At 40.7% G+C, this 26,281-nt stretch overlaps 4 protein-coding genes across 5 annotated transcripts in view; 3 read left to right on the forward strand and 1 right to left on the reverse strand.

Annotated features, from left to right (window-relative positions):
* The first annotated feature begins 219 nt into the window (after nt 1-219).
* hmox2a (heme oxygenase 2a) lies at nt 220-3,794 on the forward strand. The gene is made up of 6 exons (XM_008303249.1): nt 220-327; nt 445-562; nt 1,777-1,944; nt 2,235-2,558; nt 2,708-2,840; nt 3,021-3,794. Exons 1-6 carry the CDS (start codon nt 236-238, stop codon nt 3,146-3,148), a joined length of 963 nt encoding a protein of 320 aa, XP_008301471.1. The 5' UTR covers nt 220-235; the 3' UTR covers nt 3,149-3,794.
* A 4,418-nt stretch (nt 3,795-8,212) lies between these two features.
* Nucleotides 8,213-22,441, reverse strand: tmem186 (transmembrane protein 186). Of its 2 annotated transcripts, XM_008303254.1 has the most exons (3): nt 22,431-22,441; nt 10,606-10,719; nt 8,213-9,293 (listed from the first exon to the last, which is right to left on the reverse strand). In XM_008303254.1, exons 2-3 carry the CDS (start codon nt 10,618-10,620, stop codon nt 8,628-8,630), a joined length of 681 nt encoding a protein of 226 aa, XP_008301476.1. In that variant the 5' UTR covers nt 10,621-10,719; nt 22,431-22,441; the 3' UTR covers nt 8,213-8,627. The 2 variants fall into 2 exon arrangements, with proteins under 2 accessions (XP_008301476.1, XP_008301477.1); XM_008303255.1 differs by lacking the exons at nt 10,606-10,719; nt 22,431-22,441 and adding an exon at nt 11,162-11,718.
* Nucleotides 11,019-19,331, forward strand: gde1 (glycerophosphodiester phosphodiesterase 1). Its single transcript, XM_008303251.1, has 6 exons — nt 11,019-11,312; nt 12,873-13,048; nt 14,988-15,093; nt 16,085-16,177; nt 17,437-17,648; nt 17,960-19,331. The coding sequence occupies exons 1-6, from the start codon at nt 11,043-11,045 to the stop codon at nt 18,105-18,107; spliced, it is 1,005 nt and encodes a 334-aa protein (XP_008301473.1). The 5' UTR covers nt 11,019-11,042; the 3' UTR covers nt 18,108-19,331.
* Nucleotides 20,840-26,281, forward strand: part of mcrip2 (MAPK regulated corepressor interacting protein 2) — a 9,318-nt gene continuing 3,876 nt past the window's right edge. The window contains exons 1-3 of the mRNA XM_008303250.1: nt 20,840-21,435; nt 21,561-21,630; nt 24,454-24,587. Coding sequence (XP_008301472.1) covers nt 21,381-21,435; nt 21,561-21,630; nt 24,454-24,587 — 259 coding nt within the window. The 5' untranslated portion in view covers nt 20,840-21,380. The remainder of the gene's footprint in view (nt 21,436-21,560; nt 21,631-24,453; nt 24,588-26,281) is intronic.

The following is a 26,281-nucleotide window of genomic DNA, read 5'->3' on the forward strand; positions in this document are numbered from 1 at the left end:
AACGTGACCTTTTTTGACAAAAACGACATTCTGAGATTTACTTTTTGGTTTTGGTTTCTAGTAATCTTGTGTCTTTACTCAGGGGGTGCCTTGGACATTTCGTTGCATTGCCGTCTTGCACTGCAGCACAATGACAATAAAGTTATGAATTCTACTTCATTATCTGTTAGCATCTAATTTGAATGATATAGCTTTATCTCTCTCCTGCCTTCTTAAGGTGAAGAGAACCAGCAAGATGGAAACCAAAGTGGCATCAGAGCCAGTACCCAACGGTGTGACGAAAGGAGGGGCGAGGATTGTAGTGGACGACGATGAAGATGTTCTTAGGTATGGAAGAAATGATCAGCTGTTTGTTCTGAAACTGGCAAATTGTAGACATGATTTAAAACACACAGCTAAGTGCTAAGTTCTGTCCCCTTTCCTCTCACCGCCTGTCCCACCAAGTCCAACCGACCTCTCCGAGATGTTAGCCGAGGGGACCAAGGAGTCCCACGACAGAGCAGAGAACTGCCAGTTTGTCAAAGATTTCCTCAGGGGCCGCATCCAGAGAGAGCTGTTCAAGGTAGTATCTTGCATCTGTGTCATACATCGTGATTCCACTTTTTTTTTGGTTTTGGATTTGATAGTCCCAGTACAGACAGAGATGAAATGTGGGGTAACAGAGCAGGGAAAGGACACGCGGTTAGTCTCGTGCCAGCTGGCATTTGCAGCCATGTGGTTTGCAGCCTGACTGTTCAGCTATCAGGTTTCCCAACAAGTCCAACTTGTTATGATAACTAAAGAAGATAACTATATTTTTAAAGAAGTAAATCTAATGCACTTCCTCTGGTTTTTTCTCTGCCACTAACAAACACCACAGTAACCCTAAGGTACTGGTTCACTGACACGTTCTCTTATCTGCATTAGGGCTTATCAAAACATACTTTCTGTAAGACAGTGGAAATGAGCAAATCCTGCAGCATTCTTGGCTCATCCATAAGACACTTGCCTTGAGAGTTGCCAGCCTAATATGCTATCCATTTTGGCAAGCAGAATTATGTAGCACAGCCTGGTCAAATAGTTAAAGTGTTGTGTTGTGTTGTACAGCATGCAATACACAGTAATTTATCGTACTTATACGTTATTGCTTTTTACTTTATAGGCACTGCATTTCTTGTGTTATGTCATTTGTTTATTCTGAGCAATATCTGGCACAGGAATTTCCTTCAGGAGTAATGAACTTTTATCTTATGTTATCTTTATCAGGGAGAGACATCAAATTTCAATTTGCAAAGCAGAGACTAAATGTAAAGGGGGAAAAAAAGCAAATATTCACTAAATAAAGGCAAAAAAAAGTGAGGCCAATGAGATGTGAGTTTGTGTAATTAGGAGGTGTTGCAGTGGAGGTATGGCAGATTTTGTGTTCTGTGGTGAAAAACAACAACAAATAAATACAGATGCATAGAAGAGTCCTACAGAAATGGCTGCCGTTGGATCTTTTTAGGTGCACAACAGCGTCAGATCAGGTGCCAGTGTACCGACTTATTACCTGCAACAAACAGGAAAAATAGGTCAACCACCAACAGTAACTATAAATTTGGGGTGATACAATCTAGATGTGTGCTTTGCCTTGGTTGTAACAGTGAGAAACAATATTTCCAAAGAAATTAGCAAAACTTCTGCAGTCGAGAACATCAAAACCACAATTCACCAGTATGTGATGTGTGACTGTTTCAGACATTCAAGTTTATGTTTTATGTGTTTGCCACTTTTTTCTTCCTCTTCCTCTGTTGTCAGAGAGGCACAGAAGCTCTGTACTTCGTCTACTCTGCCATGGAGGAGGAGATTGAGAAGAACAAAGATCATCCTAGCATCGCTCCAATCTATTTCCCTACAGAGCTGCACCGGCGTGAGGCCCTGGGTCGGGACCTTGAGTATTTCTATGGGGAGGACTGGGAGAGCCAGGTGAGCAGAAGCACACAGAAGCTGTGAGTCAGTCGCAGTAGTTAAAGGTTACAAGGAGAAACTTGATCGGTGCCTCTTAAACCAAGACTGAAATTAAATAGTGTGATGACTACCAAGGTTTTTCCACCAAACTTATGTGTGCAAAATGTGTTAAGGTATTATTATAGTTATTTCTTTTAATCAAAACTCTACATTGTCTTCTTGAATCCAAAACAGAACTAAGCTTACAGCAGTCATTCATATTCAAATCTTAACAACTCGAAAGCCCACAGCTGTGTTCTGTCTCACAGATCAGCCTCTCTGCAGGCACCAAGCCATACGTGGATCGCATCCACGAGGTGGGAGAGAAGGACCCAGTGTTGTTGGTGGCCCACTCCTACACCCGCTACATGGGCGACCTCTCAGGGGGACAGATCCTCAAGAAAGTGGCTCAGAGGGCTCTGAAGCTCCCCTCGACTGGAGAGGGTCTCAACTTCTACCAGTTTGAGGGAATCCACAGTCACAAGGGCTTCAAGCAGCTGTATAGAAGCAGGATGAACGAGCTGGAGCTGGATGTTGAGACCAAAGAGAGGCTTGTGGACGAGTCCAATCGGGCTTTTGGCTTCAACATGATGGTGAGGGAGCAGGGAGGACATGCTGGGAGTGATGACAGAAATAATCATGATAAAGGAACACAATGCAATGAAAAGTTGACAAGAAAACACATTGTTTGGAGGGAAAAGATAAAAAATATGACAAAAAAATGCTTTTATTATGAAAACAGGTATTCACAGAGCTGGATGGGATTGGAAAGACCATAAAAGAAGAAGTCCAAGATGCAGGTTTTGGACACAGTCATGCAGAGATCATGGAGGGCGGTGATATCAACAAGTGCCCGTACTATGCAGCCAAAATGGGTAAGAAGTCATTTGTTTTATGCAGATTAAATAGAGTACACATAGTGATGCAGTCTACCTGATGAGGTTAAAGTTGAGCATTTACATTGTCCATGATGAATTCAGTCTTCTTGCTTTGTCTGTTCTCATCCTTGAATGATTTTTTCTCCCACTCTCTCCATCATCACCTCCTCTGTACAGCTGCCAGTGGAAATCCCACTTATGCCTGCCAGTTAGCCATGATGCTTCTCAGACATCCACCCTGTCAGGTGGCTCTGGCAGCCTGGGTGGCCGTCCTCGCTGGATTTGCTGCCTGGTACTTTATTTGAGCTCTGATAACCTCGATCTGCCGATAATCTGAGCAAAGAGTGGAGTACACAGCCGCATCCTACAGACTCTATCCTCTTCAGTTTGACGGGTCCTGTTAGAAAGTGGCAAATCAGAAACGGGACATTCCTAAGTAATGTTTTCTGCCACGTGTTTGATGCATTTGTTCATTGACATTGAAAAGTAAGGACTCTTATCATCTCTGAATAATTCCACTCTGTGGAACATATAGCTTTATGCTTCTAAGGCTGCTATGAGCAGCAAAGGAGCTTTTGTCAAAATGCAGTTGTTGTGTGACTATGAAAAGCCACTTTATTATGCATGCATCATGTATACTGTTTTACCGAGTACACAGAGTTTAGAGAAACTGTTCCATGTAGAAATTTGAAATGCTTATTCTTCTCCCATGTGATCAAAATATCATTAGTTGAATGTCCGTTATATGACAGTGAATTACACATTGTGCTGAATGTGTGTTGATTTCTAAACTGTGCAAATTGTTGTAGAGTTTGTCAGTTAGCAGACAACGGTTACCTCACTCACAAATGTTTTCATGACATTTGCATTTTAAGTCCATACAAACAACAGCAAACTCTCTGTGTTTGTCAACAAAGGTTAACAATAAAGTGTGCATACTTAAATAAGTCAGCATCAAGTGTATCGTTTTCTGTCAATATCGAATTAATGAGAGTTACCTCATAATTTTCTATTTACATCAAAAGAAGAGCAACTTTATTTGGTAGTCATTATTGAAAAAATGACAGTTCCAAGAGTTACAGTGCTTATTAAAACTATTCACTGCATCTGGAGGATTTCTGCTTTAGTCAATTCAATTTTTATTTTTAGACAAGAATTCGGACTGCTGAAGCATATAGGGAATCCAAATGTTTTGGATTGTTGGGTGTTTCTGTTTCTGCCTTTGTTAAGCGCTACGAGATGACTTGTTGTTGTAAATATGCGCTATACAAATAAAATTGAATTGAAATTAATTGAATTGAACTGAATTTCCTCCCCTAAAAAAACACGCATGTCAAAGTTGAAACTGATTTCTACACATTAATGTCAGTCAGGTAAAAAATATGCAGTGACTCTTCCTTGTACAGGCTGTTCTTAATTATTGGGTGACCAGACAAGAAGAATGTATCAGAATATTCTTGTTCTAATTTTCAATTTCAAATCTGACAACAGCTTCTGATAGTAAACTAAAAAGTACAAATGTGCCTCTAAAATACAGTGCATTTTAAATTAAAAAGTAGCTACAAGTACCTGAGTAAATGTGCTCAGTTAGTCTGCATCACTGTCTGTACATAACAGAAAAAGCAGCACTTGTAATTACGAAAAGTGACTGATTGTAAGTGAATGTTTTGGTATCACATTGCATCCTTTCATCTTCTCCTGGTTATATAGATTTACAGTGACATGGGTTCTTTTCTAGCTCCTTTACAACTCCAGGGGGCGCCCTATGAAAACACAACAGCTCCTGAGTGGACAAAACAGTTCCAGTGCAAAGACAGTGAGTCCACGCTGTTGGACTGTGTAAGCTATGAATCATCTTAGAAAGCCCTGCACACCTACAGGACTCACCTGCTCAGGTGAAGGAGGAACCTTTGACATACACTAGGTCATGTTTAGCAACCATCAGATGTATTTCAAAGGTCCACTCTCACTCCTACTCTCTGTGTTTTTTCATTGTGTTTCTTACAGTTTGAACATTAACACAAACAAGTTACAAAAGCTAATCTTTTACAAATGATTCACTGAGGCCAGGAAAACCATCTAATAACAGTCACAATATTTCAGTCTAAATGGAAAATGGTCTGCTCTTTTATAGCACCTTTAGCCCGAGCACGTTTTAGCATATGGAAGGGTCAAACTACAATTAATGGACAAGTTGTTCTACCCACTGAGCCACGGTCGCCCCATCTAGACCACAAAACCGACTGACCTTACAAAACATACAGTCATGGCTAAAACTGAAAATCTGAACATCTACAAGATATCTACAGGACAAAATCTATCTCCAGATGAAAGTCAAGTGCGGTGCTGAAAAGCAACAAAGATGGTCACTAAATCGTTATTTAAGGCAGCTGCGATTCTGAGAGGTTCTACTTCACAAACCATCTGGCTCAAAATGGACCTTGTAGTAGACTGTTTACGCAACGGTTTCTAAAGTGAAGAATTAAACATTAAACATGTTGTCTTGTCTCAGTTCAGGGTCTGATAATGTCAGGCTGGTAGAAGTAGGCCGTTGTCGTGCCAGCACACTGGAAGGTGAATGGAAACCAGTGTCCAAAAGTCCAAAGATTTAGTTTGTCCACAGGTGAAATGTGGCATTGCTGTTTTAGCTCAATTCTGCAGCAAACTCTGTGTGGGGAATCATGTCCTTCAGAGCTCAGTTGGGAATAGCGTTGAGAGAAAGTGTTTCATTGAGGTCCTGGCACTCCTCATACTGCTACAGCGACATCAGCCATGATGCTGATCTGTACAATTATTCATGACAGAAACTGCCACTGTAAATATATCCTGGTCATCACTGCTTCATCCCACACACATAGCTCTTTGTCTCAGTGATTAGAGTTTTGTTGTGTCTGTGTTCTCTGATGTTATTTCAGAGACATTCTGGTAGATGTTACTGCTCAGCATTAGTTAAACAAAGTGTCCATCAGTCGTCTTGCTGTGTCTTTACAGATTTGCTGTTTCAGCCAGTGATCTCCATCTCTACGCTCTTTTATGGGGTCTCAGGCTTCACAGTCAGCTGCTCTGTTAAACCACAGTACCCAGGAGGCTCTTTGCTGCTCAGGTTTACTACCTCCAACACAGCTACACCCAGAAAGCTGTCAATCAGCAAGCCCACTTTGTGATTCCTCCTGCAGAGCATGTCCACAAGGGAACCACAGCTGTGTTTATCACGTCTATGTTTTCTCTCACAGCTTCTCCTCAGAGTGCCAGCCGCTCGTTCTCACTATCTCAGGTAACATGAAGGGTAAAGCTGGACCAGACAGGGAACTGTGGCACTAGCTCTATTTACATTCAGCTTTTTGACATAACAAAAAGGTAGCATGGAGGGAAGTTATCACCTACTCCTAGGTCACATTAAACTGATATCTGATCATTTCTGTTTGCTCATATAAACTCCTGCCACTGGGAATAAGTCTAACTCAGACAATCAGTAGACTATTTTACAGCAGCAGTATTTTGTGGTAGCAGTCCAGCATTTCAATAAAGGCTTCATTTATTCTCTTGAACCCAATTTCCTGCAAATTTGTTCACTTGAGTACTTTCGTTTGCTTTAAATGAATAAGAAAGCAACAAAATAGTACCTCAGCTGTGTGATATCAGCTTATTTTTATTGAATTCTGTTGTATTCATAATGCTCAAACTTGATGTGATTGTCGTTTCATCTCTTTTTAGCCTCTCCAATAACTTTCATCATCAGACTTACCACCTTGCTGGAGACTTTGGCATTGTTTACACCTGTTATTAATTTCTACAGAAGATACAATGCACTTTTTTTGTCTTTAGAGGATTGTACATTCTGCACTCAACACACTCTTATGAGACGCCTATTGCCCGTTCTCTCCGGGCCACCTGGGGGCAACAACCTGGTGAACATTGGTACTTCCAGAGCTGATGTTGGGTCAGATGTAGAGGCAGACGTCCAGGAAACAGATCTCTAAGGGTTTAATGGTTCGACTGTTTTACACGTTCACGACTTTGTTCAGTCAGGGCCATTACAGTCACTAGTGTTTCATTTGAAGTCAAAGTGGGAGTGGGGTTTTTACTCCTTCGCATCATTATCAGACAAATACAAATGCTAGCTTGCAGGAGAAGGTTATTAATACAGCATCCTATGATTAAACTGCTCGACAGTGTGTAAAGTAGATAAAATTAGCTCCACCTCAATGATCTCCAACTTCACATTAATATAGCAGTTATAATAATCCTATAATATAATGCATATGTAACTATTATACAACTAAATCAGTGCATTTTACTGCACAATGGGTGCTTACACTTTTAATACATACAAGCACATTTTGCTGATAATACTTTTACTTACTTTTAAATGCATGACCTTTACTTCAGTGTAGAACTTGACATTGTAGTGTTGCATGTCTTATTTAATCTGCTGTGAGAAACTTTTGTCTCCCCCTTCTTGCAAAGACAACTCCAGCAAACCACTCACCGTATAACATACTGCTACCACGGCTGATAGGATTAATCAGCATTGTATGAACTCGTTTGACAATGATTTAAATGTAGCTGATATTCATTTATACAGCATGTAAAAATAACACACTCCAGATCGAAGGCTCTGAGAATTTCTCTTCTTCCACACTTTTAGAGAACAAGTCAAAACTTTCTCTGTTCTGCTTCAGCGTTATTTTGAGGTAGATCTTAGTTAGCGTTTGGTGAGTCACACTTACAATGTAACAGGACAAGAAGGAAACGTAATGCACATAATGTAAAGGTACGTAATGTGTAGTGTTGGATTTTGTACAGGGCTGCAGGGTGGTGCAGTTGGTAGCACTGTTGCCTATCAGCAAGAAGGTTGCCGGTTCCCGGTGGGGGCAGAATCTTTCTGCGTGGAGTCTCCATGTTCTCCCCGTGCAGCGTGGGTTCTCTCCGGGTTCTCCGGCTTCCTCCCACACAGTCCAAAAACATGTTGAGGTTAATTGGTGATTCTAAATTGTCCGTAGGTGTGAATGTGAGTGTGCTTGGTTGTCTGTCTCTCAGTGTGGCCCTGCGATGGACTGGCGACCTGTCTAGGGTGTCCTAAGTCTGCTGGGATGGGCTCCAGCCCCCCACGACCCTAGTGAGGATTAAGCGGTGTATAGATAATGAATGGATGGATGGATTTTGTACAAGGTCCTGACAGGTAACCTGACAATAGTCATGTTGTTTAATGTAAAACACAACTAAAATTCTAAATTCATGTTTTTTTTATCTTACATGTGACAGTCTAATTCTCCTATTCTCCAGCAGAGTCCCTAGCTTTGGAGAACGTTTTTGGTAATGTAACAGGCAACAAGACTATTTAGGCATTTGAAGTGATAGGACACTTGTACCAAGAAGATTTTAGGTTTTATTTCACTTTTTCCTGCTTTGCACATTAAAACCACTTGTTACCAGACAATGATAATCTTAGCATGTTACTGAAAACTCTTGTTACTTTGTATGTTTTACGACCACAGTCCTGCTGAGACCTTTAAATGTGCATTCCTACTTTTCAAACACAAGTTTCATTAAAAAACTACTTGATCTACTGATTTATGGTAGATACCTCAGAGCATTTATTTTAAATATTCAACATTTAATTTATATTGGTCATAAATTATTGCAGCGGCAGTCCTCCAATGTATCATCTTTTAGCTTTTTAATTATATTTCATGGAAATCAGATCACAGCATGTGACATTTTACTCATGATATTTAAGAGCCTAAGGAGACAGTTTCTTTTTTTTTGTATTTTGACAGATAATCATTGTAATCTTCCAAACACTTTTTCAAATCCCAGTTTGTCCATCACACGTCCATAATAAGTAGAGAAATACAAAGTCTGCGGACTGCTGTATCTCCTAAGTGTCAATATGGTCTCATTCAAAGTGTCCCCTGCATCTCCGATGGGCATAACATCCGACACAGGCAGGTAGATATCGTGGCGCTTTCCCCAGAAGGTCAGGTGGGAAACTTTGAGCGTGGTCTCGGACGGGTCAAGGTACATCATCCCCACAACCCTCCTGAAGAAGTGACTGGCAGCGTACAGCATGACACCAGCAAACAACGCAATCCCTGTTGAGTAGCCGAGAAGAAAGAAGGGAACTTCTCCCTGGAAGTAGAGGACGTACACTGGGGGCAAGATGACCACGGTGATTGCAGTTTGGAGCAGCTTGAGCCTGGATACAGCTCTGAGGAGCTTTATGTGAGGCAGGGTGTAAATCATTGTGTACTTCTGAGTGGACAAGTCTGAGCATCTGGTCAAGCCTGTGATTTTAGGTATTTGGGGTCCATGGAGGGTGTGTTGGACTGGTGTATGACCTGGTGAATGAAGCTGTACACCATTAGGTATCCGACCTGTGAGCAGACATGATCCTCTGGTACAGGATAATAGGTGGTTAGTTAACCTGTGCTGCAGCACTGATCTGATCTGTGAATAAAAAGCAACAATGAAGAGGTAAATTAGAAAATTAGAGCAAAAAATAATATTGAGGATTAATTCATTATCTAAAAAAAGGCACGAAAAAAATAAATCAAGTTTGTCAGTTTGTAAAACTTCCATTTCCTGAAAGCTGAAAAATCCCAGCAAAATGTAAACGTACACTGCACAGATGTTCCTGTTATTTGGAATGCTTTAAGTATTATAAGCACCATCGAGGGTGGAGCTGCATGATGTGATTGTGTCAAACATTTTAAATTCAGGTTCAGTCCACCAACAGTAAATTCCTCCTTGCCATCAGACGGTATGAGGAAAGTCATGCAGTGACATGCTTCTGTTACTGGTCTGTAACTGATTTCCTTACAGGGGAAGTAATCAGCACTAACAATTAAAATGCAGCAAGTGAACAAAATATTAACGCAGCATGTAATGTTTTATCAGATTCTATCCATTCTTGCAACATAGAGGAAGAAGTATTTGTTGTTCCATCACACAGCATCTCTACAACAGAATGAATGTCATTAAACAACCAAGAACACACTGTTTTGGAGATGATAATGAGCACATCAAAAGAAGGATCATAGAACTGAAAGTAAAATTTAGTGTGTTGACCATTTGCATTGTGTAGTGTCACACATCTGTGACACATACAGTTAATGAAGTTGTTGATACTGGTTTGTAAAATGTTGTCCTACTGTCCCTGAAGGGCTTGATGAAGTTGATAGATATTTTAGGGGCAGAATCTTTTTGTTAGACACATCTATCCAGACTTATCCAAAACCAATTCTTAAGAGCAAATGGTGGCGGTGTGGGCATTTAAGTGCAGGCTTCGGTCTGAGCTGACAACCGATCATTGTCTTTCTCTGGAATTGTATTGTTTGATTAAAGCTGTATTTCAGCAAGGCCTTTTAGAGTCACTGTTCTGAGGAGTGTCTGTGTGCTGGTCACACTCTCTGATCATTAAAGCCACACCTGACTAGCCTGTAAATTAACTCAGCTGAACAGCTCAAAAACTTATTGTGCACAATTGGCTAAATATATCCCATTTCCCAACTATAACAAGATATATAGCTTTATTGTCGAATTCAGAAAAGAAGACTATTTGCGTCCTGTGTTTACATTTTTGTTTAGTTCACAAATTAACCTCTATACAGGTCATACTCCATGTACTAACTGAGCTATCACACAGTCCTGGCAATGCAGCAGCTAGCTTAGGTTGCTAATAATCAACGTTTTACATCTTCCTGACCACTTTCAGAGCTGTACAAGCAATATGACAGTTTAAGAGACGAAAGAGGCTCACCATGACTGCCGACATGCTAAATAAATGGAAGGGAAACACAGAAACAAGGTTAACAGGTTACCAAAGTCAACGTTACATGCTGCTAGCTGTAAGCTAACCGGAAGCAGTTACACTCTGACCCGGAAGTGCTAATATGATGCTGATCGTTTTCCAAACACTTATTTACATATTTAGGTTTTCTCGTGTGCCCCCTTGTGGGAGGCTGTAAACTATAACTTTATCTGCATTTCAGTGAAATTGTATTGACATTTTAGGCAAGCTACGAGTTTTATTGATTTACTGTACATAGCTAATGCTATAACTTAGCCGGGCGGAGCATGTCCTTATCGAATATGAACCATTGCAGTAACAGGCGCCGTTACTTTTGCTGACAGGGACTATTTTTTTTTCTTTCCTGGGACATACTCGGAAGTCAGGAAGACCAAAAGAAGAGGACAATGCTGCAGCTGGGAGACGAAGTCAGCCTGTACTCGCTGGTCTTCGTGGTGGTCCTGCTGGGGACCCGCAGCCCGGTGTGGACCACCGTCCTCACCGCTTCCGTCTACCTCTTTCTTACCATGTTTCGGTTCCCCCAGGTGCCCGTTAGCCGAGCCCGCCAGGTGCTGCACCCGGCCAAGGGAACGGCGGGCTCCGGTAAGGTGTCGGTGGTCGCTCACCGAGGCGGTGGGCACGACGCACCGGAGAACACGATGGCAGCTATCCGAGAGGTGAGAGGAGAAGGAGGCTGGGAAGGTTTGAGGCACTTCGGCTTCACACTTCATGGTTCACTGACTGTGGTTATATAGAGGGTATGCGACCACTGGAGGCTGTTCAATGTTAAAATGTCCTGCCTGACAATAAGTGAAAACACGGTCACAGTTTTGCAATCTGGCAGGGAGTCCAGTTTGCACCATAAAAAGGGAAGTGAATGTCTGGACAGCTGGACTTGCCCCTGTATGAAGACACTATGCAGCCAACACACTGCCTGCTGAGTATCTATAGCAGTGATGCACCACTTAGCCTGACCAGTGTTGGAGTTTAACATGTAATAATAATATAATAATAATAATACATTTATTTTGTATAGCACTTTTCAAGATACGCAAAGTTGCTTAATGGGGCATAAGATAAAAACAGGTACAAAACAAGTTGAATAAAAAGCAGATTTTAAAAAAAGGTATACAAAAAAATGTTTTTGTTGTTTTGTTTTTTTTTGCAAAAAGACAGTCAAAGAAATGTATCCTAAAAGCATCAGTATCACCTCTCATCCAAGAGTCTTCTTTAATTCACCTCTTGAATAGGAGGTGAAATGTCTTCAAGAACCCAAAAGAGAAATCCTGTTGTCTTCTACTGAAACTCCAAGGATTACCATGACCTGGATGACTGAGAATCTACAGACACAAACAATTAGATTATTTATTATGACCACTATTACACCAGGTATTTACATGCAACCTGTATCTTGTCTGGACAGAGATAATTGCACGTTAAATTCAGACATTGAAAAACTCCTGAAAGCTCATCTCTGTGTATCACAGTTACATATTTACTTTTTTTTTTGTCCAATAAAAGTAATCCTTTTATTCCTTAAAAATGGCTTAGATGTAACTCTGTGCTGTGGCTACACAATCAAGTACTAATATCTGAGTACTCGTATAAATCAGAAGCCCATTTTGAAGAAGAATGATGATGCAGAAAGCTTAGAAGTTTACACGTTTGATTCCTTAGGTTTGTAATTCTTATTAAAAAAAAACGTCACCAGTAACCCACTGCCATCCAATCATCCAGACCACATTTGGAGGCAGTAATACATGTTTATATGTTAATCACGGCTGTAAATGGGATGTGAATGTACAGATTGGGACCTTTTGCAGCTAAAACTAAAACTTGTTGGTGCTTGTAGTGTTTGTGTTATAGACTTTGTAATAGAGATGATGTGTCTAAACAAACATTTCTTTGGTATTTCTGTGCTTCAGTTTCATCTCACTGACACGCCAACACACTCCAGCCCAGCTATATCTGCAATGGGATTTTGTATCAGCTAACACAGTGGCGCAACTAGTTTTTGGTTCAGGTGTAAACTGCCTCTAATTTCAATTCTGTTTCCCTTTTAATGTGGCATTTCATTTTGCAGTAGTTTTCCTAAATCTGTTTTAAATGAAGGTGTCAAGTTGAAAGTCAGTGGGCCTTCAGAAAAAGATCATCTTGTGTGACTTAAAAGCTAAAAAGATCATGACAGATATATCACCAAAACTAGAAACCACTTGTTTTTGTCTGTTCTGCTGCAGGCCAGTAAAAATGGGGCGACCGGCGTGGAGTTGGACCTTGAGTTCTCAGCAGACGGCGTCCCAATCCTGATGCACGATGACACCGTGGACCGGACCACAAACGGGTCAGGGCCACTCAGCCAGATGACGTTTTCACAGTTGCGCAAACTGGATGCAGCAGCTAAACATCGACTCAGGTAAGGAAGAAGCCAAGAATCCACATAGAACACACTCAGAGATGTTCAGGATTTATCCTGGTGTATGATTCAGTGCTCGTATGTTTAAAGTTACAACTAGACAGTATTTTTGTGCCTTTTCCACAAGTTTAATTAAGCCCTGAAGAAAATTATTTTGCCAGATATTGTTCTGAAATAATGTTTATTATTACTGTTATGATTTAAAATTGCAGGAAATAGACAAATGCACTGACTATGAGACTTCTGTTAACTCTTTTTAATGACAAATTAAGTAGAAAACAAGAAGGCAAAAAAATCACACTATGAAGGAGAGGAGGTGAAAGTCAAGTTGCATGAGTGCTGCTTGTGTGTTTAAAGATACAAATGAGTCAATAACCGCTCTATGTTAGCTGTGTAATAGTGTTGCATTACACTTGGAGTCAGTTCTTGCACTTGGGTAGATTTACTCAGCGAGTACTGCTGCCTGTACAGTTGAAATGTCAGAATCAGTTCGTAGTCCTTGTTTATTTAAAAAAACAAACAAGCAAACAAAAAACACTAATCTTAGGAAAGGCTGCTTCAGATTCAGAGGTAAGATACACCATTTTGTCTTCAGACACAAAAGTAAGAGTATAAACATGCAATAAAACAACAAAAAACACAAAATCATCAATACAGTTAAATTAACACAAAACAAATATAAACAAAAAAGACTACCACAACCCCAAATCACACCCATTACATATCTGTTACAAACATTGTCTGCAAAAAAACGAACAAAAAACAAGGTTATTTTTCTTATTTATTTAAAACATTCTGAGAGGAAAATAGGAAAATATTGTTGAGCAAAAGTAATAATAAAAGAATAACATAAATGAGTCAAAAAATTGTGAAAATAAGAAACAGATCTCAGCGAGTTAAACTGATTACTCCAGTGTGATCGTGCTTTAAATTAAAAAAAATCTTGCAAACTCTTCTTGCCAAGTTCTTAATTTCTAAAGCCAGCTATCGAGAGATAAATGCAAGACCACTGACACAACATTAATAACATACAATTCAAATGAATGAAGGAAGCAAAGGGAAGCAATCTCTTTGCTAATGTCTCGAAAGTAGAAAACTTGTCCAAGCCTTGGAGGCATGGCAGCAGGCAGGATGTGTCATGTGTACCTTCTGGGCTGGTTGGTGTTTGAAAGTGTTGAATCCTTTGGGCTTAATTACATTTTATTGGTGTGTGACTAATGTTTGTTTAACTTGGAGCCAACCCAATGACAGCTGCTAGGAATGCTCGATAGTTTTATAACTGCATGTGGAACGGGTCTGCAAGAAAATGTAAAAAAGACAAAATATAAATATAATAATGCTAAAAATGAACGCAGAAAGGAAAGAGGCAGATTGCTGTTAATGTAGAGGCATGCGCTTGGTAGTGTAGATGAAACAAAAGACCCAGAGAGTTTCTAAAAACAGCTCCTCTTTAAGAACAAAGGGGAGAGAAAGGTTCAAAACAATCCCTGAAAATCAAGAAGACAAACGCAGACACTATCTAAAAAAAAAACCCAACTGGATTAAAGTCAATAAATTAGAAATGTATTTAATATTTCCTTAATTTGAAAAGAGGCACAAGAGGAAAACTGATTTTCAGTGTTTCATAAGTAAAGATATGGAAGTCACAGGACATCTGCTGCATTAATAAAGAATTTATATAAAAAAGAAACATTTTAAAGTCATTGAAGACACGTCTGACTTCAATGGGATTATACTGTAATTGTAAAGGTACCATTGTTTTATTAGGTTGTCAAACGTGACCCAAAACACATTCCCTGTCTTTATTGAGAATATGACAGATGCCTGTGTGCAGCGATCACAGGCATTCCATCTTTATTCACACAAAGGAAAACAGAAAAACTCAAATGTGATATGTTCCTGGTTATTTTAAAGCCTCACTTGTTTACTTTGTCACTAGGAACAAGTTTGCTGGAGAGAAGATCCCAACTCTGGAGGAGGCGGTGGAGGAATGCATCAAACTGCAGCTCACCATCTACTTTGATGTCAAAGGTCATCCAGATGAGGTAAAACTAACAAACAAACTGAGACTTGACGTTGTGTAAACTGTCATTTATACTTTGCTGATTTAATAAGGGTCCATCCATACATAGATTGTACTGTGTTTCTATACAAAATGACCCCAATATGTCTGCTTTGGCTTGACAGACTTGTTTAAACAGTGTAATGTTGTATTAGTTCACAGGATGGAAACTAATTCATTCATTTAGTACCTTAGTGCTGTGTTGCTTTCTAAGGGTTTCACTATTGTGCATAACACTGCTACAAAAGCAAATGACCACAAATGAGATGTAACTTTTAATTCTAGAACCTTGTGTATTACATTAATTAAACAGCGGTGGTTTATTTATTAGGGAACTCATTGCTAGTAGCATGCATTATCATTATCAGCAAGTCACAATTACTTTGCAAACAATGAAATGTGGTGTAAGGTGTCCACAACACATGTTCCAGCTCACTTTGTACTCAAACAAACCCCCAAAACACACACAGACACACACTTCAGTTTCCCACACTGAGGACGGTGCCACAGAATGTTTTGTTTGTGTGACAACAATTTGCATCATTACTAAATGTTTGTGCTCACAACCTGAAATGCTATTTCTGAGCAGAAAATGTGAGTTTATTGTCTGTTTCATTTAAACCCAAACTGAGCCAGAAACAACAACCGTCTCCCAGCGTAGAGGTCCAGTGAAGTCATTTGCCACTTAACCAGCAGTGTTTTCACCGTTTCATTCTGCGTTTTAAGAAGATTTTAGCCACTTGATGAGTCAGCACATTTCTACATCAGTGAGGAATGCAGAGCTGCTGTGGTGGTTATTGTTTCAGGCTCTGACATTCTGGAGTTGAGGGCCTGCAGCGGTGGGACGTCACATACACAGCTGCTAGTTAGCACCAAGTGGCCGGACAGGACACCCACAAAACAACAACATGAAGCGTCACAGGCTCTGTAGCTGACTGACCTCCAGTAAACATGTGTTTCTCCTCTCCACTCAGGCAGCCGCAGCTCTTAAAGACTTGTATAAGAAACATCCAGTCCTCTACAACAGCAGCATTGTCTGCTCCTTCGAGCCCAAAGTCATCTACAGGGTAAGAGGATGATGTGCAGTGCACTGTCAGTGTACTGCTGCTCAATGGTTGGTTCTGCAAAACAGTTAAAATGCCAGTAAGCACACTGTTACTGAGGGTATTTTTTATTTAATTCAATTTTGTTTAACAAGAAGACACTGTGGAAAACTAGTAATGTGAAATACAAAGGGCGTGGTTCACAAACTAAATTGGTGGCTGTGCACTATGTTCTGTTAATCACCCTGCACATATTGCACAAGAAACACCAAAAGAAATGGTTTGTTAGGGTCAGCCTGCTTACATTTTCCCTACATGAACATTATACCATCAACTTCTACCATAAACTAAGCTTCCAGGTTATCTACAAACCCCGACCGCTTTGGGAAGCAGTTTTTCTTTTTCTTATGTTAATTTGTGTCACCTCAGTCTGTTTTACTTTGCAGCAGTCGTTACACACTCAGGGGATGTGCTCGCAAATACCACATTCTAATTGGTCAAACAATAGGAGCACACATTCTTTTTTTGTGAAAATTCTCAGTGCTTCAACTCTGCCTCTCATTTTCATTCACTACACCTGTGATTATGTCAGCTGGGACAAGCAGAGCACAGCTGTTGTGGCTCAGACTGACCCAGTCAAACCTATGCTTTTGAATTTATATTTTTCACAGACAGAGACATAAAATTCAAAGGCAGTTTTAAGTGAAACATTATTCTAATAAAAAAGTTTGTTCAGTGTTGTCTCAGGTAGACTGTAAAAAAGGACAAAAAAAAGTTTTTCACGAGACGTGAGATTTTAGTTGTGAATCACTGCACTGTCTTATAAATAATATCCATCCATGCATTATCTATACACCACTTAATCCTCACTAGGATCGCGGGGGGCTGGAGTCTGTCCCAGCTGACTTGGGGTGAAGGCAGGGGACACCCTGGACAAGTCACCAGTCTATCACAGGGCTACACTTAGAGACAGACAACCAAGCACACTCACATTCACACCTATGGACAATTTAGAATCACCAATTAACCTCAACATGTTTTTGGACTGTGTGGGAGGAAGCCGGAGAACCCGGAGAGAACCCACGCTGCACGAGGAGAACATGCAAACTCCACACAGAAAGATCCTTGGCCGGGACACAATCTTCGAGGTGAGGTGACCATGCTAACCACCGAGCCCCTGTGCAGCCTTTATACATAACATGCTGCTGATTAAACAAACTGAAATATTTCCTCACATTGTTGCGGTTTATTCACCAACACTTTGTCTTCAACCCCAAAACCAGATGAGACAGAGTGACCCAGAAGTGGTCACAGCGCTGACCCACCGTCCGTGGAGTCTGAGTCGGCTCGGAGACGGCACCCCACGCTTCCCGTCGCTATGGAAACACCACTGGATGACACTGATGGACATCCTGTTGGACTGGGCGCACCATCACGTGTTGTGGAAGCTGTGCGGCATCTCAGCCTTCCTGATACAGAAGAACTTTGTTTCACCGTGAGTTTCATGTGTTAGAATCTAAAGTCAAGATATATCGACTGTGAAAGGACTTTTTTAGACACTTCAGGCTATTTTTCGGGGTACGACAAACTGAAATTCTTGTTTTTAAACACTGTAACACAACACTATTAGGTGCCATTTAAGGACATTGCAATTCTTTTTATTACATCCTGGTTTTTATGTTTTGTTAAATATCACAGGACATGCTGAGGTGTTCTGAGTACATTCCTGATGAGCCGTGAGTCGGGCTATTTGCTTTAAAATAGCATCACGTTGACAGAACCGCTGTTTGTGTACGCTGTCTGCAGGTACTACGTGCAGTACTGGGCCCAGAGGGGGGTGGAGGTTGTCGCCTGGACCGTCAACACAAAAGTGGAGAAAGATTATTACCAGGAGCTGCTGCGCGTCAACTACATCACCGACAGCCTCGTGGAAGACTGCGAACCTCATTACTGAGAAACACACGAACCCATATGTCCACATCCGTCCTTATTTAAAAGATAAAAACCCACGTGAAAGGAACTTTTCACTCGTGTGTGGCTTCAGGTAGGAGAACAGACGCTTTTAAAGCTCACTTTTATTATTGTGAGTGTGTATTTTCTTCAAACTGATCAAGCTGGTTGCCATAATTCATAACAAGAGGCCAGTTTTCATTCTGACGACATCACTTTAATAATATAAGGAATTTAGCTCATGCATTTATAGACACTTTGATATAACGTGTTGGTAACATGCATCTGTAATAGGCCAGTATCAAACGTACTGTATTCACCAACTCAGGACTGCAGAGATTTTTTTTTATGTTTGTCTTAATTGTGTACATTTTGCTGTGTTTCAAGGCCTATATTGTCATGCACTTTTTGTGCTTTTTAACTCAACGAAGGTCATTAGACTGAAGGAAACTATGTAGAAATAGTTTGTATCACTTCTGAAAAAAGATTTCTGATCTACAGCCATTAAATACATTTTGTATATGTTTGAGAAATACACATATGGAACATTTAACAGGGTTGGCATATAAATGGTACATTTTTCTCACTGCTGTACATGTTATAAAAATCATTGTTATACATTTTAGGTAATTTTGCTCTTTGACAAATGACTAATTAGTCATGTAAAGTTGCTTCCTGGTAGTGGATTCAGACTTTTGCACCTCACTCTATCTGTTGAGCAGATAAACCATTTTTGGAAATTACTACACTGACAAGTTGCCACTGTTGTTGTTTTCTCATTTCTGTTGAAGATGATGAATTCAAATTACTCTCCAATGCAGTTTAGTAGGAAAGTACTGTGAATGGAAACGCATATGGACAGTGTGGACAGAGATTAAAACTATAGCGAATATATTCAGTAAATGGACTGTCTATAACTGATCTTTTGTAACTAGGCCGAGGCAGTACGAAGGAATTGTAACTGGTGCATCTAAATGCGTCATTGTTGAAATAAGAAATGTTAACATTCACTGTTGGAAACACTTTCAGACTAGATGTTGCTCTGAAATGAGCAAATAAGAAAGCAAATGTAGGACTGCTCTGCTGCTCTTTGACCCACATATCAACCTCAAATGCAATTTTAAAATGACTGATAGTGTTTTAATGATCAACCAAAAGAAACATGATTTATTTTGATGTTGTCATAAGACTTAAAATCAAATAAATACGTCCTAAATATTTGATTTTCTATTTTTGCATGTGTTTTTGTTGTGTCCCGGTAGAGTGGAAACATGTTTATAAAATGTTGCATGTCATTTTTAATGTGAAATTGCGGTTTGTCTTCATATGTTTTCCCACAATGACACAAAGACTTGGAGACACTTGATGGGTCCCTAAAAATGGGCCACATACGGCCTCAAGAGAACATAACAGCAATACATGTGTATTTAATCTGATAACACAACCTGGGAATGAGCCATCTGTTCAAATGGTTAGTGGAGCTAATTCTGCGTCCACGCTGCAGAGTAGCAGCTTTTGGATTGATCTGGCCGTAGTTTGGTGGCGTTAAAGCTCAGCCTGTGTAATGTGGGTTGTTGATGATTAGCCTGGAGACTCAGGTGACTGCCCCAGATAGTGCAGATGAATGGGGACTGAGTGGGCGGTGTAGTGTTGGATATCACCCTGGATAAGCCTGTCTGAGCTGCTTCTTGTCCCGGCTGATCTTCAGTAGCTAAACGCAGACGCTCAACTCCCCTTATGTGGAGCCACTCTGGTGATTTTAGCCTGAACAACTGAGGTTATCTGTGGAAATAACTCTCACATCTCAGATAAATGTTATCTGTAGATAAGCTGCAAAGAGGGTGAAAGAGAACTGAAGATAAAACAGACTCCATGCATGCTATCAGTCCTCAGAAATATCAGTTAAATGGGAAGTAGTTTCTTAGTTACTGACAAGTAAATAACTGCGTTATAATCAAGCATGCAAACTGTTAGAATAAAACCAGTTTCACCTTAGTTTCCTTCTTTACTCTCAACAGTCTTATCTGTCTGTGCCTGTGGTTTAATAGGTGAAAGGTGATCACGATGCTCCTCCCACAAACCCGGTCTGAGGGGCGTTCAGTGACGCACACAGGAGGTTTACCAGCTAAACACTGGGACACAAACAGAAACCTCCAGAGCCCAAAACAGAGGGTTTCAGAATAAAAGCCGTTCAAGGCACGAGCCTGCTTCAGAATTAGAGAATAATTTGTAAAGTAAGTTGTTGTACATGGTTTACCAACTGCACTTTAAAAGACGTATTCTTCTCTTACTGTATAATAAAGGTGACCTGATTTTTTGTGGTGCTAAAATCATCCAAAATGTAATAAGAAACTTACATATATCACAAATATATATACATACATTGCTCTGTTCTGTGAATAGTTGTACATTAAAAGAATTGTGTAATTTTTGTGTTCCAAAAGAATGAATTAACATTTGTAAACATGCTGGTTGTTAATATGTAAATTAGTACTCTTTCTGTGGTTTTACTGGCTATTATCAAGTGAAATATGTATTTAAAAAAACAAAAAACAAAAAAAGTAAGCTATCGTGACTATAAATTCTGAAATCAGTCAGTTAGAACTAAGGAAGCCTCTTAGATGAGAGGTGTAATGTCTCCAAGAACCTGACAGAAGTTGGTTCCTCCTGAAGCTCCCAGGACGCCAAGGGCAAGTTTTATTTTGAAAGTCTTACCTGGAAGCGCCGGCCCTCGTTGCGGCCGGCTTGACGCTGGCTGAGCATGGCAGCTCTCTGTCCCGGTGAAAGTAAAGTGTGCGGTGCCCTTGTGTTCCGTCAGAGAGCGGAGGAGCCGCGGTCGGTGTCGGAGCATAAGCGGAGCAGAGCGGCCAGAGAATCCGGTCCGGACCGCCACCATCCTCCTCGGCTCGTCAGGAAGCGCCTCCCCCTCTCCCCCGCCGCCTCCTGCGGGTGATCCCCAGCATGTGGAGCCGCGTTCTCCTTGAATGACCTACACGCCACCTCTGCCAGGAGCGGTCGCTTCATCCCAGCCGAGCACCTTGCGGTCGGGAGCTTGTATTTACGCACAGACGCAGCGGGCAACAGGTCACAGCGAGTCTTCTGTAGGCTTCGGGCCGACTCCGGAGCAGCTCACCCGGGCGACAAAGTCGAGTAATCCTCCCCCCCACCGTGGCAGCGTCGGGAGCAGCGGAGCGGACGGAGGAGTTGCGGAGCTGACAGTCAATGTTTGGACCCGATCTTTAACGAAACACACACCGCGGAGCTCCGTGGCGTTCACATGATGTACACAATCACCAGAGGTCCCAGCAAACTCGTTACACAACGGAGGACAGGTGAGTGAACGTTACGTAAAGCCTGATGCAACCTAACATCACCCTGGTTCTGGTGCATCAGCTCACAGAGTTCTAAAGCTTTACGTTCAATCTGTGCGTAAAAACTACAAACTGCTCTGCTTCAGGTCCAACACAACAGGTCGAGAGCAAATTCACCGACTTGAAACTCAAGCCGACGTCTTGGCTCACGTCAAAGTAAGTATCTGTTGCTCTTTTTCTATACATTTAATTGTATTTCGTGCAGCATTATTATTGTTGTTGTTATTTCCGTGCTGCTAGTTGAGTAGGCCCAAAATACTTAGCACGTGTCAGTGCGATCATGTAACACTTCGCTCCGACCTGCATCCATTATCGGACACGCCTCCTTCCGCGGCCCCTCAGTCTTTCCTCCGGACCCGCTCTCAGGTGCCATGCGTTGGGATGAAAAACTTGACGGTGCAGCCGGCTGCTCTGCTGGCTGTGCCGGCCTGCTAGAGGCCCGTGAAGCCGATTCGTCTCCCGGGGATCCCCACCTGTTCTGCTCTGAGCGCAGCAGGAGGCCTGTGCGTCCTGGAGGTGCTGCTTGGAAATGCTTTAATACCAAATGCCACTTAAAGGTGTACTGAGCCGCCAGTGTGTTTGGTCCAGTTAGATCAAACAGTCTCTAAGTCTTCCACGAGTGAAGTAAACAAGGTGGGGAGGATAGTAGAAATAGCCAGTGATGGAAGAAGTATCCTTTAGTTGAGTTAAAGTCCTGCATTAAAAAAAAATCCTACTTAAGTTGAAGCACCAGCAGCAAACTGTAAAGGTCCCATATTGGTGCCTTTTCATCACATTAATCAAATTAATGTTCCCAGAATGTGTCCTTTAGTTTTTTTTTAGGTCAAAATACTGTAAAAATGGTTAATTTCACTGTATTACTCGTGGTTTTAGTCCTCCTTTAAATGGGCTATTTCAGTGTCAGTAGCTATAAATATAAGTGAGCTGCTGCTGTCTGACCCGTTCAGGAAGAAAACTGTCTCTGTGTCCGACAGCACAGAGCAAAACATTTGATTAAACGTGTGAAGTCACTTTTAACTTTTTTCCCTGAGTGACCATTTGACATGGAAATATCACTGAATTAACTGCACAGCTGTTGTTTTTGATTTTTAAGTGTTTGGTGAGTTTGTCAGACAACGTTGAAATCAGTCAGTTTAGTGGAACTGGCTGTGAAGTGGCTGCTGGTTAACATTCAGTCTGTGAGCTGGAACCAGGAGCTATGCTGTAATAAAATGCAGGAGAGAAGCAAACGGATGTAAACAGAAGCAACCCAGTCCTTGTTTATTGGTTTCAAATCACTTTTTAAATGTCCCATATGGTGACAGTCAGTTTTTATTGTGTTTTGTGGTTGTAGATGTAAAGTGAAAGTTGTTAAGATGTGCTATCTACACTGTCTAGTTTTGGCGTCATTCATCAACGACACCAGGACTAGATAGCCTTCCAGCTTTACAAGCCGGTCATCATTTTATTGAGCTTCCCACTGAGGAAACCAGCAGTCGTCCAGCTCAAACGTTTTATAATCCTGCCTCCTTCAGCCATTCAGAAAGAGCAGCTTCCTAACAATCCACCAAGTTTATTTACTTTCTAGAGCTGCTTCGGTTCATTTTAAAATGCCTCAGCTACAAGAAAAGCACACCAAATGCTCTGCTGTTGGCTGCAAGAGTGAACACAACAGTCTTCATGCTCTCCAAGAAAAAGAGGAACTGAAGACCCAGTGGATTACTTTTATTATTGATGGCAAAGTCACCAAAACAATAGGAACATCCTTAGTGGTAGCACATTGTATCCAATCTGGCTAAAGTTACCATTAGCTTGAATGAAGGAAATTCAGAGATGTTGGAAACTTGAACCAGATAAAGAAGTCTGAGTGTGTTTTCTTGTTGTCTTTTGTCCCTAAACTCAGCTGTTATAGGACTTCACATCTGTTTTCTTCTCTCCTGCTCTCTGTGCTCACTTACACGACATTTCAATTCAGCTAAATTCCCAATAAAGCCGTTCTCTTTTACATAACTTTTGTTTCCATTGTTAGACAACAAAATAAATACGAAGCAGATACTGAAAAGCAGAACTACATGTTAATCGGCATTCAGCTTTATCAAACCACGATTTATTGGCGTTTACAACTTCTAGACATATGAAATGTGACCGTAGCTACTTCTTGAAAGGCATCAGAAGTCAAAAAGGTTGGTGTTGTAGTATCTGTTGTGTTAAATTTTATTCTAAAAAGTAACTAAAGCTGTCCACTGTCTAATACATGGACTGGGTTGGAAGTTTAAAGCAGCATAAAATGGAAAAACTCTAGTGGAATTCAAGTACCTCAAAACAGTGCTAAATACAGCACTTGAGTAAATGTACTTAGTTACTTTCCACCACAGGAAACCTCAGTCCATTTCACAAACCACAGACTTATAAAATGTCAACAGGAATGACTCGGCACTTTCACAAAGCTTTCACCAAAGTGTGATGTGTTGCATTAGACTGTGTGGGTGTTCCTAACAAAAAGACACATGAGTGTATTTCTGGTGTAATTTAAGAGCAGAAAACCTACAAAAGCCAGAAATGAAACAGCAGGTTTTTGTGTCATTGCATTAATAAGAGAAAGAGCTTCTTTATAGACTTTATATCTGCACTAACATTTAACATAAACAGTGGGGAATCCATCCCAAGAGAAGATATTCTGTCATAAACTGTGTTCTTACCTGAAAGGCATTCTGACGATTTCTCTGCAGACTCCCTGATGATGAAGACTCAAGTTATTGTTTGTTTAGTCTAATGAACAGTCGAGAATTATCCGTTATAACACAACTTGAGGCTACAACGTGCTGTTAAGTCACTCTACATGCCCGTCAGTCAGCTGTGATGTTGCCTGAGACATCTTTCTTTTTGTTTTTTTTTTTACCTTCACTGTGAAATAGAGCTCCGGTGCTTCGTGTTGGTACCGACTGTCCAGATCCAGAAGCGGCTGACCTTCTGCAGTAAACTCCTCTCTGTTCATTTCAGCTCTCCGCCCCCAAAGATCGTGTTCAATCGTCTCAATGGGAAGCGCTACCACAGTGCAGCCACGCCGAAGGCGGAGAGCCCCGCGGAGGGATTCACTCCTGCACACGAGGAGAACGTCAGATTTGTGTATGAAGGTGAGGATCAAGTAGAGGGGTGGATGGTGGGAGTTTAGACCAGCAGAGAGCTTTCTCTCAAGGTTGAAGGGTCGAAGGCTGTGAGGGTTGAATGTGAGAAGTTAGGTGTTCAACAGGTTTAATCTGGATCAGAAAGATCCAGATGAGGAAATCCCATGCTTTGCTATTCAGGATCAGATAGTCCATCCTGATTTTGTGTTTTTGGGGGTTTTTTTGTTTCCAAAGAAATATCAGATTGAATCACCTTGATTAGGATACAGACTTTTCCAGATTAGCAAATCTGGGCTCTAAACAGGGCCACATGTCTCAATGTAGGTTAGTAGCTGTGTGAAAGATCACCTGTAAGAGGCAGTATGGGGTCCCTTAAAGACAGAAAAAGTACAATAAAACACTATCAATACCCCAATTCTATTTTCAGTTAAACCCTCATTTGACCCACAACAAATAAATTCAGAAGGCTACGAAATAAACTGGAGAGACCGGTTTTTAGGAAGAAAATGTAGCAAAACAACATCTGCATCATGTTGTATATATACACACACACACACACACACACACACACACACACATGTGTTTGTATTTGACACTAGACTGGTAAACCGTTACTTCGATGAACTAGATAAAGTAGACGTTAGGCCACCTGTCAGTACAGTAAAATGAAAAATTCGGATTTTGTCCTGACATGAACATATTTACCTGAACCTATCATTGATCACTCAGAGGTGATTGTGTCGCCTTTTAAAGAATACATATTGAAGGTTTATCTAATCTGATTTAAAACTTTCCCTCTTTTAAACAACCCATTTTCAAGATTTAATCCGATCAGAAATCTGATTCCTCCAGAACTACTGCTTTCTTTCTCTCGTTCTTCTTTACAACAAATTTCCTGGTTGTAAGGACTCACAGTTGAGTTTAACCAAAAAAAAAAATCCACTTTTCTCAGTATTTGCTGAGGATTGAATTATGTCGCCCTAATTGTCTATTCGGTATGTTTATTAGTTTGGTGTTTTCTGTACATGACATCCACTGCATGTCTGTGTGTTTCTTCCCAGTTAAAGCGTGTTTTGGGTGAGTTTTTCTTTCTCTAGACTCTAAGGGACAGTGTGTCGTGCTGTGTTGCTTGTAAAGCAAGCATATGATATTTGATATTCGGTGGTATAATTAAAACAGACTTGCAGCAAATGGAATCTAATGTGGCGGATATTTTCCATTTCACAATTATGTACTTTTCCAGACTCAAATTTCCAGACTCCCCTGTAGATTTTTCAGAGCGTAATTGACATCTGAGTACAAATAGCCAGGAGTTTATCATGTGAAGAGATGACTTTAAACTCTTGACTTTAACATGTATGTTACATTCTAACTGTTTGCTATGAAGCTGCCAGAAGGCTGCAGCTCTGGTTACTGTAGTTCATACAAGTCCGTTAAGAAAACACCCAGACGAGCTCAATGGGCAGCATTTTATACAAGATCGCCCTCTAATGAGAAATGAATTAAATTTAAAATTAATAAAACATGAATATATTGTTTTCCCCATTTATTTGTCCCTTTTTATTAATAAGAACCAAACTTGAGTTGATAAAAGTGAAATAATTTAATTTTCACTGCATCTGTGCAGCCTCATTCATTAACCGTCCATAATAATTAGTCATAAAGGTGTAGTTTCATAGAAAAGATCATCAGTTTAGTTTCCT

This window comes from Stegastes partitus, unplaced genomic scaffold (genome assembly GCF_000690725.1).
Source record: "Stegastes partitus isolate 25-593 unplaced genomic scaffold, Stegastes_partitus-1.0.2 Scaffold1965, whole genome shotgun sequence".
In the NCBI taxonomy this organism is placed as follows: Eukaryota; Metazoa; Chordata; class Actinopteri; family Pomacentridae; genus Stegastes; species Stegastes partitus.

Excerpts from the sequence above, each read along its gene's own strand:
- hmox2a (XM_008303249.1), top strand. The coding sequence starts at position 236 with ATGGAAACCAAAGTGGCATCAGAGCCAGTACCCAACGGTGTGACGAAA. Across the intron at positions 563-1,776 it reads TCCAGAGAGAGCTGTTCAAG|AGAGGCACAGAAGCTCTGTA; the intron begins GTAGTATCTTGC and ends CTCTGTTGTCAG. Across the intron at positions 2,841-3,020 it reads GTACTATGCAGCCAAAATGG|CTGCCAGTGGAAATCCCACT; the intron begins GTAAGAAGTCAT and ends TCCTCTGTACAG.
- gde1 (XM_008303251.1), top strand. The coding sequence starts at position 11,043 with ATGCTGCAGCTGGGAGACGAAGTCAGCCTGTACTCGCTGGTCTTCGTG. Across the intron at positions 15,094-16,084 it reads TCAAAGGTCATCCAGATGAG|GCAGCCGCAGCTCTTAAAGA; the intron begins GTAAAACTAACA and ends CTCTCCACTCAG. Across the intron at positions 16,178-17,436 it reads AGCCCAAAGTCATCTACAGG|ATGAGACAGAGTGACCCAGA; the intron begins GTAAGAGGATGA and ends CCCCAAAACCAG.